The sequence below is a fragment of the Tachysurus vachellii genome, chromosome 21 (genome assembly GCF_030014155.1).
Source record: "Tachysurus vachellii isolate PV-2020 chromosome 21, HZAU_Pvac_v1, whole genome shotgun sequence".
NCBI classification, from domain to species: domain Eukaryota; kingdom Metazoa; phylum Chordata; class Actinopteri; order Siluriformes; family Bagridae; genus Tachysurus; species Tachysurus vachellii.
In genome coordinates, this window is record NC_083480.1 from 1,013,325 (window position 1) to 1,025,552 (window position 12,228).

Sequence of the window (12,228 nt, forward strand, 5' to 3'; positions counted from 1 at the left end):
CAAATATGTTTATTCTCAGACTCGCGCGCGCTCTGTTTGTTCCCGCGCGCAGTCTTTTGTTGTCGAGCGCGCGCGTGTTTCACGTGCACGTGTGTTGCGTGCACGTGCAGTGGAGGGGGAGGAGGATGGGATGGGGGGAGGAATTAACCAGATCCCTGTGCATCCTGCTTGTGATCGGTCAGTGCAGTGTTCATGGTGCACAAGCCTTCACTATTCACTTACTTTCTTTATTCCCCATCATCAACACGCCGCTCGTGCGCTTTCACCGGGAAGAGAAGAAGTTCTGCTGAGGGATAACCAGAGGGATAACCAGAGGGATAACCAGAGATAACCAAGCCAGAGAGAGAGACCAGTGTGATGGAGGGAAGGGAGCAAGCCTGAGTGTGTGTGTGTGTGTGTGTTGTGTACTCTGTGGATGAAGATGCCGTGCAGGAGCTTCACAGTGCTGATGTCCAGCCTTCTGCTCCTCCAGCTGCTTCTCTTCTACACACACGGTAAGCAGTGACCCGAGTGAACCTGTCTGTCTGTCTGTCTGTCTGTCTGTCTGTCTGTCAGTCTGTCACACTGTCTGTCTGCCTACCTGTCTACCTGTCTGTCTGTCTGCCTGCCTGTCTGTCAGTCTGTCACACTGTCTGCCTGCCTGTCAGTCTACCTGTCTGTCTGTCTCACTGCCTGCCTGTCTGTTTGTCTGTCAGTCTACCTCCTGTCTGTCTGTCTGTCTCACTGCCTGCCTGTCTGTCTGTCTGTCTGTCAGTCTATCACACTGTCTGCCTGTCTGTCTGTCTGTCTGTCTGCCTGCCTGTCTGCCTGCCTGTCTGTCTGCCTGTCTGTCTGCCTGTCTGTTCTGTCTGTCTGCCTGTCAGTCTACCTGTCTGTCTGTCTGCCTGCCTGCCTGTCTGTCTGTCTCACTGCCTGCCTGTCTGTCTGCCTGTCTGTCTGCCTGCCTGCCTGTCTGTCTACCTGTCGGTCTGTCTGTCTGTCTGCCTGCCTGCCTGCCTGTCTGTCTGCCTGCCTGCCTGTCTCACTGTCTGCCTGTCTGTCACACTGTCTCACTCACAAGCAGACAGACTGAGATTGTTTTTGATTTCTCACGTCTGGAGTCTTTCTCCTGGTGTTTTCTCTCACTGCACCTCGATCTGTCACTGAAGTTGTTTGTAAATGTTGGTGTAAAAAATCTGGCGAAAGTTTTAGAACATGTAAAATCTTAATTCTGTGTTTTCCATCATACACATTTTACAGCTGTGTGTATGTTAATGACCTGTAAAGTACCACTGACAGCTCACTTGATGTAGTGACGCCCACAAAACTCCATAAAAGGTAAAGTACACTGATATCTGGGAGCAGGAGAAGAGCCCTCAGGGTAAAGACCTGTTATTTAAACTGTAAGACCTTTAAATGGTTCTCTATCTCTTCTGATGTTCTGTTTGTGTTTCTCAACTCAAGTCACATTTTACAGATTTGTATAAATCTGGGGGGGGGGGGGGGGGGGTGTTCTGCTTATTATTATGTTATTGGCTACAGCTTCCAGGTCACAAAAATATATCAAACAAATATAAATCTGTATACTATACACATATTCTGACTATAAACTGTTGTAGAAAGGACATTATTAACATTAACATTATTAACAATGACATTGTTAACATTGAAATTATTTACAGTTACATTATTAACATTGACATTATTTACAGTTACATTATTAACATTAACATTATTTACAGTTACATTATTTAGTTACATTAACATTATTTACAATTACATTATTAACATTAACATTATTTACAGTTACATTATTAACATTAACATTATTTACAGTTACATTATTTACAGTTACATTATTAACATTAACATTATTTACAGTTACATTATTTAAAGTTACATTAACATTATTTACAGTTACATTATTAACATTAACATTATTTATAGTTACATTATTAACATTAACATTATTAACAATGACATTATTTACACTTACATTATTAACATTGACATTATTTACATTTAAATTATTAACATTAACATTATTTACAGTTACATTATTTAAAGTTACATTAACATTATTTACAGTTACATTATTAACATTAACATTATTTACAGTTACATTATTAACATTAACATTATTTACAGTTACATTATTAACATTAACATTATTAACATTGACATTATTTACAGTTACATTATTAACATTGACATTATTTACAGTTACATTATTAACATTAACATTATTTACAGTTACATTATTTAAAGTTACATTAACATTATTTAGTTACATTATTAACATTAACATTATTTACAGTTACATTATTAACATTAACATTATATAGTTACATTATTTACAGTTACATTATTAACTTTGACATTATTTACAGTTACATTATTAACATTAACATTATTTACAGTTACATTATTTAAAGTTACATTAACATTATTTAGTTACATTATTTACAGTTACATTATTTAAAGTTACATTATTAACATTAACATTATTTACAGTTACGTTATTAACATTAACATTATTAACAGTAACATTATTAACATTAACATTATTAACATTGAAATTATTAACATTAACATTATTAACTTTGACATTATTTACATAGACACTGTTAACATTAACATAATTTACAGTTACAATATTTATAGTTATATTATTAACATTGAAATTATTAACATGAACATTATTTACATTGTTAATATTAACATTATTTACATTAACATTATTAATATTAACATTATTTACATTAAAATTATTAACATTGAAATGATTAACATTAACATTATTATTTACATTAACATTATTTACATTATTAACATTGACATTATTTACATTAACACTATTTCCTGTCCAGTGTCACCTAAATAAGGATGAGGTTCAGAGTCTGGTTCCTCTCATGGTTTCTTCCTCATATCATCTCAGTGAGATTTTCTCACCACCGTCACCTCAGACTTGATCATTAGGGATAAATCTTTACGACAATGTCCATTGTTAAAAGCGCAATACAAAATAAATCATTTTCAGGAAAGTAAATGTTTTTAAATCTATATATTACTAGCATGTGAGTGGTTTGTTTGGGGTTTATTGTTTACTAAAGTGTTCCCATGGCCCCAGTAAACATAAAGCGTAATTTAATTTGTGTTTAATGTGTATAGTGATGAAACTTAACACAGAACATATTCAGACTTCAGCCACATTTACAAACCAAATGTTCAGCCAGGTCCATTTGTGCTGAGTTTCATCCCCACATCAACAATCTGCTCATTTTTCCTCTACTCCGTCCCACAGGAGCTCTACAGGGTTTGGTCAGATCTCTGTCTGGGGTTACTGTTCATCCTCCTGAATTTGGCATGCAATGTTTAAGGCCGTGTGGGGCTTCAGTTTCTCACACTTCACACTCCAATGTCTTTATCCTGTTCAGCTGTACACTGGGCGTCTGCCTGTTTCCCAGTCCCAGTTAGATCCAGTTTGTCCTCTTCACCCAACACCAGTGAATACCTTAGTAAACAAAATACTGAATACAAGTAATCGTCCACACGGGTTTTGTTTAAACATGATTGATTAAGTAGGAGCTAAAAGTTTATCTTAAAGATGTGAAATTCACAGCTGCAGAAGAGAAAATGGGGCTTTGTGTTCGTAGTCGTCCTCTGACAGAGCAGCAGTTTACACCGAGTGACGTCTTGGCTGTATATTTACATCAGTTTAATGCTGCTTTGTTCAGTATAATGATTAAATCAGCTCTAATCGTCTCAGACCTGATAACCGTCATGTCTTCATATTGGCAGTGGAGTAAGATTTCTTTGGTGCATGTTGCCATGGATATTATTCTTGAAATATTCCTGAATAAAATATTCCTCCCAACCCCATCTCCTCTGCCCCCCCAACTCACCCTTGCTCACCCCCCTGGACTTGGCACACCGCAGCGGACCAATCTGCCACTGAGACTTCTGAACAGCAGAGGTTGTCAGAGCGGATTAGTGTCAGAGCGTTAGCACTAGCGTTGTGTGTAGCATGGCCGTATGGAGCTCGGAATGTGGGCTGAGAAGAACCTGTGGGATGCGAACACTTACCCTAGAGCTGCACAACCTGTTGGACCTGCTACAGCTCTGTACACACACTGAGCACGCTCCACAGTCGGGGCAAACATACAGACTCTGAGAATCTGACCTTTCTCAGATGGTCTATAAATATTTATGTACCTGACGTACGGACACTGAGGAGAACTGGACTCATGATTCCTTTATATAAAATTGTTTAATGCTCATCACATAACACATGGTACCACTTGTCCTGTTTCTTTATGAAGGGTGCCAATATATTTGGATTCTATTCTTTTGAAGGCACAGACACATAGGGAGCTTAAGGTAGAGGCATTTGGCAGGATGGTACAGCAGGTCTGTCCTCACAGTGTGTGTGTGTCCGGTGTGACTGATGCCAGCGTCCTGTTTATAACACAGCTCAGGACTACAGGCTGTGAGCATTCATAACACACTGCCTTAAACCAGCAGAAGGGGGAGGAGTGAGAGAGAGTGTGAGAGAGAGGCCTCCATGTAATTGTGTGTGCCTGTGTGTGTGTGAGAGTATGTGAAAGTGTGTGTGTGTCTGTGTGAGAGTGTGAGTGTGTCTGTGTGTCTGTTTGTGTCTGTGAGTGTGTGTCTGTGTATGTCTGTATGTGTGTGTGTGTGTGTGTGTGTGTGTTTGGGAGTGTGTGGTACAATTACATATTCACACACACTTTCATACTTTTACACACTTTAATAATCACACACACTTTCATACTCACATACACACTTTTATACTCACACACATTTATACTCGCACACACTTTCATACTTTCACACACTTTTATACTCATGTGCACTTTCATACACACACTTTCACACACACACTTTCATACACACACTTTCATACTCTCACACACTCAGGGCTCTCAAGTTTTGAAGACAGGCAAGAGTGACATCTCTAACCCCCACCCAAGCACAACAATGGGGGTGTTGTTGTATTTGATAAGGATCACTGAACACAATTTAACCAAACACAAAGTATTTATTTAATTTCCATTTATTAATTTGTAATAAATCTCAGGGCCCCCAGTTTGAGAACCACTGGCCCTAGACTACATGTTCTGAGCATGTGTTGTCAGTGAAGCGGGGCCCCCTGATGCTGATTATCTGGGAAACTTCTCTAACAGCGGTCACAATGTCATTGTTTGTGTCAAACAAGTTGTGAATTAGTTGTAACATTACAAGAGGAGATCATGACTTACTCTGTGCTCAAAGTGATGCTCGCAGCTCCAGTGCTTTTCTCTGTGGGTGAACGAGGATGATGATGAACAATTCCAGGATCTGCTTTTTTTTCATTGGTTGTTGTGTTAAATCTTACCCAGATACAATAGTGCTGTTTTCTGATTGGCTGTTGTGTAGCCTCTTGTTTTGATTGTCTGGCTCGACTAAGAGCTCCAGGGGAGACGCGCTTGGTTCCTGCCTGTTTCCATAGAGACAGCGGTGCGGACTGATACGTTTTGGGCGCTGCAGCTTATTAAATATAAGATAAATAGTCAGTTTTCCTGCGTGAGAAATATGTGTGTGAGGCGGGAGCGTGACAAAAGACCGACATGAGGGACTATCACGTTAATGCGTGACACTTGACAGCCCTGCACACATTTTATACTCACACACTTTCATTTCCAGCATTTACCAGACACTATTATTCAGAGCGACTTACATTATCTAATTTTTTTTAAATACAACTGAGCAATTGAGGGCCTTCCTCAAGGGCCCAACAGTGGCAGCTTGGTGGACCTGGGATCGAACTCACAACCCTCCGATTGATAGCCCAACACCTTAACCACAGCAGGGGTGTCAAACCCAAATTCACAGTGGGCCAAAATATAAAACTGAGATAAAGTCATGGGCCAAACTGAATATTTACTGAAAAATGAACTGCAACTGGGGGTCACGGTGGCTTAGTGGTTAGCACGTTTGCCTCACACCTCCAGGGTCGAGGTTCGATTCCCGCCTCCACCTTGTGTGTGTGGAGTTTGCATGTTCTCCCCGTGCCTCGGGGGTTTCCTTGTTTCCTTGTTTCATACTCACACACACACTTTTATACTCACACACACACTTTCATACTCACACACACTTTCATACTCACACACACATTCATATTCACACACACACATACATTTATACTCACACACACACTTTCATACTCACACACACACTTTCATACTCACACACACTTTCATACTCACACACACATTCATATTCACACACACACACACTTTTATACTCACACACACACTTTTATACTCACACACAAACACTTTCATACACACACTTTCATACTCACAGACACAGACTTTTATACTCACACACACACACTTTCATACTCACACACACTTTTATACTCACCCACACTTTTATACTCACACACACTTTAATACTCACACACACACTTTCATACTCACACACACTTTCATGCTCACACACACTTTTATACTCACACACACACTTTCATACTCACACACATTCATATTCACACACACACTTTCATACTCACACACACTTTCATACTCACACACACACTTTTATACTCACACACACACTTTCATACTCACACACACACTTTCATACTCACACACACTTTCATACTCACACACACATTCATATTCACACACACACACACACATTTATACTCACACACACACTTTCATACTCACACACACTTTCATACTCACGCACACACTTTCATACTCACACACACTTTCATACTCACACACACATTCATATTCACACACACACACACTTATACTCACACACAAACACTTTCATACTCACACACACTTTCATACTCACAGACACAGACTTTTATACTCACACACACTTTTATACTCACACACACACTTTCATACTCACACACACACTTTCATACTCACACACACATTCATATTCACACACACACACTTTCATACTCACACACACTTTCATACTCATGCACACTTTTATACTCACACACACTTTCATACTCACACACACACTTTCATACTCACACACACACTTTTATACTCACACACACACTTTCATACTCACACACACACTTTCATACTCACACACATTCATATTCACACACACACACTTTCATACTCTCACACACTTTCATACTCACACACACACTTTTATACTCACACACACACTTTCATACTCACACACACTTTCATACTCACACACACATTCATATTCACACACACACTTTCATACTCACGCACACTTTCATACTCACGCACACACTTTCATACTCACACACACTTTCATACTCACACACACATTCATATTCACACACACACACACTTTTATACTCACACACACTTTTATACTCACACACAAACACTTTCATACTCACACACACTTTCATACTCACAGACACAGACTTTTATACTCACACACACACTTTTATACTCACACACACACTTTCATACTCACACACACTTTCATACTCACACACACATTCATATTCACACACACACACTTTCATACTCACACACACTTTCATACTCATGCACACTTTTATACTCACACACACTTTCATACTCATACACATTCATATTCACACACACACACACACACACACTTTCATACTCACACACACATTCATATTCACACACACACACATTTATACTCACACTCACACTTTCATACTCACACACACTTTCATACTCACACACACACTTTCATTCTCACACACACATTGATATTCAGACACACACACACTTTCATACTCACACACACTTTCATACTCACACACACGTTTATACTCACACACACTTTTATACTCACACACACACTTTCATACTCACACACACTTATACTCACACACACACTTTTATACTCACACACACACTTTTATACTCACACACACACTTTCATACTCACACACATTTTCATACTCAGACACACATTTCATACTCACACACACACACACTTTCATACTCACACAGACTTTTATACACACACACACTCTGTGTGCAGCACTTCCATTGATTTTACTGATCTCTGTGTTTTTACTCTCTGGAGTTAAATCCGTAACAGCAGTGAGCATCAGACTCGTATATCCCTCACACACACTCTGTTAATCCACTCAGATATCTGATGATTCTGTCAGGCTGTGTTTTATCCTCATTAGCACACACACGTTTACAGTTTCAGAGTGTGACACTGAGCTGATGTTCAGTAAAATAGAGCTGATAATTACTGCAGGTTGTGCTAAGAAAACATTAGATACCATATTGTGCCATAATCACTGATAAACTCACGGGTTCAGACCTCAATGTATTGTTGATTGTATACTTTTCCATCCAAAATATCTGTGTACCAAAATTATGTATACATGTAATCTAGATCAGATAGATAGATAGATAGATAGATAGATAGATAGATAGATAGATAGATAGATAGATGGATAGATAGATAGATAGATGGATAGATAGATAGATAGATGGATAGATAGATAGATGGATAGATAGATAGATAGATAGATAGATAGATAGATAGATAGATAGATAGATAGATAGATGGATGGATGGATAGATAGATAGATAGATAGATAGATAGATAGATAGATAGATAAAGTTTCAGCAGTGACTTAAGCTCAGACTCTGTGCAGCAGAACTGAATGTAAAGGTGGTCTTTTCTTTATGCCCAATCTCTCGGGCTCTCCCTCACAACATCCTGCCGTGATTACTAAACAGCTAACAGAAGCCCTCTCAGGACCTCACAGCATTTCATTAAGGACAGAGAGAGGCACATTTTCTCTGGTTTCATCCTCCATCACTCCCTCGGTCTCTCAGAGATCCAGGATTCCTCTGAATCACTCAGTCATTGGGTGCTGGGGTCCTGGGGCATGATCCTGCATGTTAATGAGCTGAGTAGTGAAATAATAATAATAAGATGTAGTGTGTCAGAGTGAAGAGATGCTGTGAGGAGACACACACTCACTAATCCTCAGTGTGAGGCGAGATGGTGGGAACCACACAAATGAGAGGGGCCACATGAAATGTGAGGCGAAGACAGAAGAGGCTCTGTTCTGAAGGGGCTTTTCAGTCGGGGGGGCTTTAGATTGCTCCTTAGAAACCAATGTGTTTGTGTGTGTGTATTGTGTGTGTGTTGTGTGTGGTGTGTGTGTGTGAGAGAGAGAGACCAAGGCAGACTACAAATTCCCTGAAGCAAATTTTATTCTATCACTCTGATGAGGTGAAAAACACGTGAAACATAAGAAATGAAACACACACAAATAAACACTTTAAGCTTGAACTGGTTATTATATATAATATTATATAATGTTATATAATGCAACCTCCCATTTAATCTCCTGTTAAACCAGAAACGCAACTCAACTTTATTATCATTCTTCCACATACACAGAATACAAAAGATGCCATTACTATGGACCAATGTGCATACTGTAGGTAACGATAACGATAAACATAAATAAGCAGTAAACATTTACCATCCTAGAGCTATGGTGTGTTAAGTAGGAGGTAGGTGTGAGGTATGAGGTCAAATGTAGAAAAAATGTAGATTAAAGCGCAAGTGCATAGTCAGAGGTGACTGTGTGCAGATGTGTGCAATAGTACAGTTAAAGTCCCTGAGTACAGATGTGTTACAGGACCAGAGTGCATTTTAATGCACAATAAATGTGGCTGACTGCAGATTTGTGTTGGTGTCCATTGAGTGACCATTAATATCCATAGTGCACAATTAAGCAGGTGGGAGCAAAGTGATGAGGGGCACCAGGGTGTTCAGGGCTCTGGGGAAATAAACTGTTTCAGAACTTTATAGTCTGTGGCCTTGATGCTGTGGAACCTTTTAGTTCGTGGCCTTGATGCTATGGAACCTTATAGTCTGTGGCCTTGATGCTGTGGAACCTTATAGTCTGTGGCTTTGATGCTGTGGAACCTTGTAGTGTGTGACCTTGATGCTGTGGAACCTTTTAGTCCATTGCCTTGATGCTGTGGAACCTTTTAGTCTGTGGCCTTGATGCTGTGGAACCTTTTAGTCCATGCCCTTGATGCTGTGGAACCTTTTAGTCTGTGGCCTTGATGCTGTGGAACCTTGTAGTCTGTGGCTTTGATGCTGTGGAACCTTTTAGTCCGTGGCCTTGATGCTGTGGAACCTTATATTCTGTAGAATTGATGCTGTGGAACCTTGCAGTGTGTGGCCTTGATGCTGTGGAACTTTGTAGTCTTTGTCCTGATGCTGTGGAACCTTTTAGTCTGTGGCCTTGATGCTGTGGAACCTTGTAGTCTGTGGCTTTGATGCTGTGGAACCTTTTAGTCCGTGGCCTTGATGCTGTGGAACCTTATATTCTGTAGAATTGATGCTGTGGAACCTTGCAGTGTGTGGCCTTGATGCTGTGGAACTTTGTAGTCTTTGTCCTGATGCTGTGGAACCTTTTAGTCTGTGGCCTTGATGCTGTGGAACCTTGTAGTTTGTGTCCTGATGCTGTAGAACTTTGTAGAGCGTCTCCTGATGCTGTGGACGCTCCTGCCTGATGGAAGAGCTTGAGCAGATTGTAAGAGGGATGGGATTGATCCTTCACAATGACAGAGGCTCTGGGTATGCAGCGTGCCTGGAGGATTGTCTGTATAGAGGGGATGGAGACCCCAATAATCCTCTCGGTCCTCACTATGATCTGTAGGGACTTGCGTTCTAAGGTTTTGCGATTTCCAAACCACACAGTGATGCAGTGGGCCAGTACGCTTTCCACAGTTCCTCTGTAGAAGGTGGTAAAGATGGGTGGTACAACAACATCTTCACAGGAAATGGAAGATGTTGTTTTACCCTCTTAACTGTGTAGTTGGAAATAGTAGTCCAGATGAGGTCCTCAGAAATATGTATCCCAAGAAATCTGGAACAACTGACTCTCACCACTATGGAGTCACTGATGAGCAAGGGAGCATTGTCAGCTGACCCTCTCCAGAGTCGATAAGGACCTCCTTTGTTTACATTCAGAGACAAATTGTCATTTCACCAGCTCAGTTGTTCCACCTCCTCTCTGTATAGGTTGGATTCATTTCCAGTTGTTGGGGATGATCGTGTTGAACAGTGTGAGATACAGGCTGAGACATGATGATGTGTATCTGTGAGCAGGACATGATAGAGCATTGACATAACATTGACATTGATAATAAGAGTTAGTCTGTGCAAACAGTCCAACTGTGGCAAGATCTCACTGACCATCTCCATCCAGAGAAGATCTGGCAGAGCTGGAGCTAGATGTGCTGAGACTTATCTGATAAGCTGCTCAGTAGTTTATAGTCACAAAATCCAAATGTATCCTCAGGTGTTCAACCTATTTGTGTATTGTGTGTGGTTGTTAAATGGACCCCATGGTTTAATCAGATGTTTGTTTGTGTTTTGTTTTCCAGGCAGCTCACTGGTGTCCAATGCCACTCAGTTCAACTCCTCGTATGCTGGCACTAATGTAGCTGGGATTCAAGCTGCACTTCATGCTGAAGCTATGCCCATTTCCTCACCACAGATCCATGGCCTTCATTTGCGTGGAGCTGAGGAGCCTGGAATCAGTGGACAGGGTGAGAACAGGCCTTATGACTCAGCTGAGCGGGAGCAGGCTGTAGGTGGTATGGGTGCAGGTCTACCCACCATGTCTCACGGCAAAGCCCAACTGGACTTTAAAGAGGAGAACCCAGATGACGACACACCTCGCTGGCTTGCTGAAATTCTGCAGCCTGATGGAAGCGTCCTAGATCTCAACAGCCGCTCTGCTTCACATGAGCAGTCACTGTTCATCAGCGAGACTCATGAGTCCAGCCCCATCGTTAAAGTGAGCTTTTCTGAACCTGATCAACACCAACAGCTTGAAATCCCACCTCAGGAGGTTCAGGGTGGAGATCCCACCACTTGGACTGATTTTTATGATTATCTGTCACCTGACTACTCAACCACTGAGAGCAACGCTGATTATGATCGGTCCACACCTGCAGACATGGAGGATGAAAACTTTCAGCAGGTTAAGAAGGCAGGCTCTCGCTCTCTGACCACTGAGGACAGAGCATCTGGTGGCTACGATCAGGCAGGACCTGCAGGGGCTGTGGACAGGGTGGAGAACACTGGTTGCCTACTGGGATTCATTCGCAGGAATGGGACCTGCCAATCACCTTGTGATGTTTATACCAGTTACTGCTTTAATGGAGGCCAGTGTTATGTGGTGGAAGG

General features: G+C 40.9%; 1 protein-coding gene across 2 annotated transcripts in view; it reads left to right on the forward strand.

Annotated features, from left to right (window-relative positions):
• Positions 1 to 159: 159 nt before the first annotated feature.
• cspg5b (chondroitin sulfate proteoglycan 5b) overlaps positions 160 to 12,228 on the forward strand; it is a 20,411-nt gene continuing 8,342 nt past the window's right edge. For both annotated transcript variants that reach the window (XM_060857091.1, XM_060857092.1), the window contains exons 1-2: positions 160 to 494; positions 11,421 to 12,228. The exon at positions 11,421 to 12,228 is cut by the window's right edge and continues 18 nt beyond it. In XM_060857091.1, coding sequence (XP_060713074.1) covers positions 416 to 494; positions 11,421 to 12,228 — 887 coding nt within the window. In that variant the 5' untranslated portion in view covers positions 160 to 415. The remainder of the gene's footprint in view (positions 495 to 11,420) is intronic.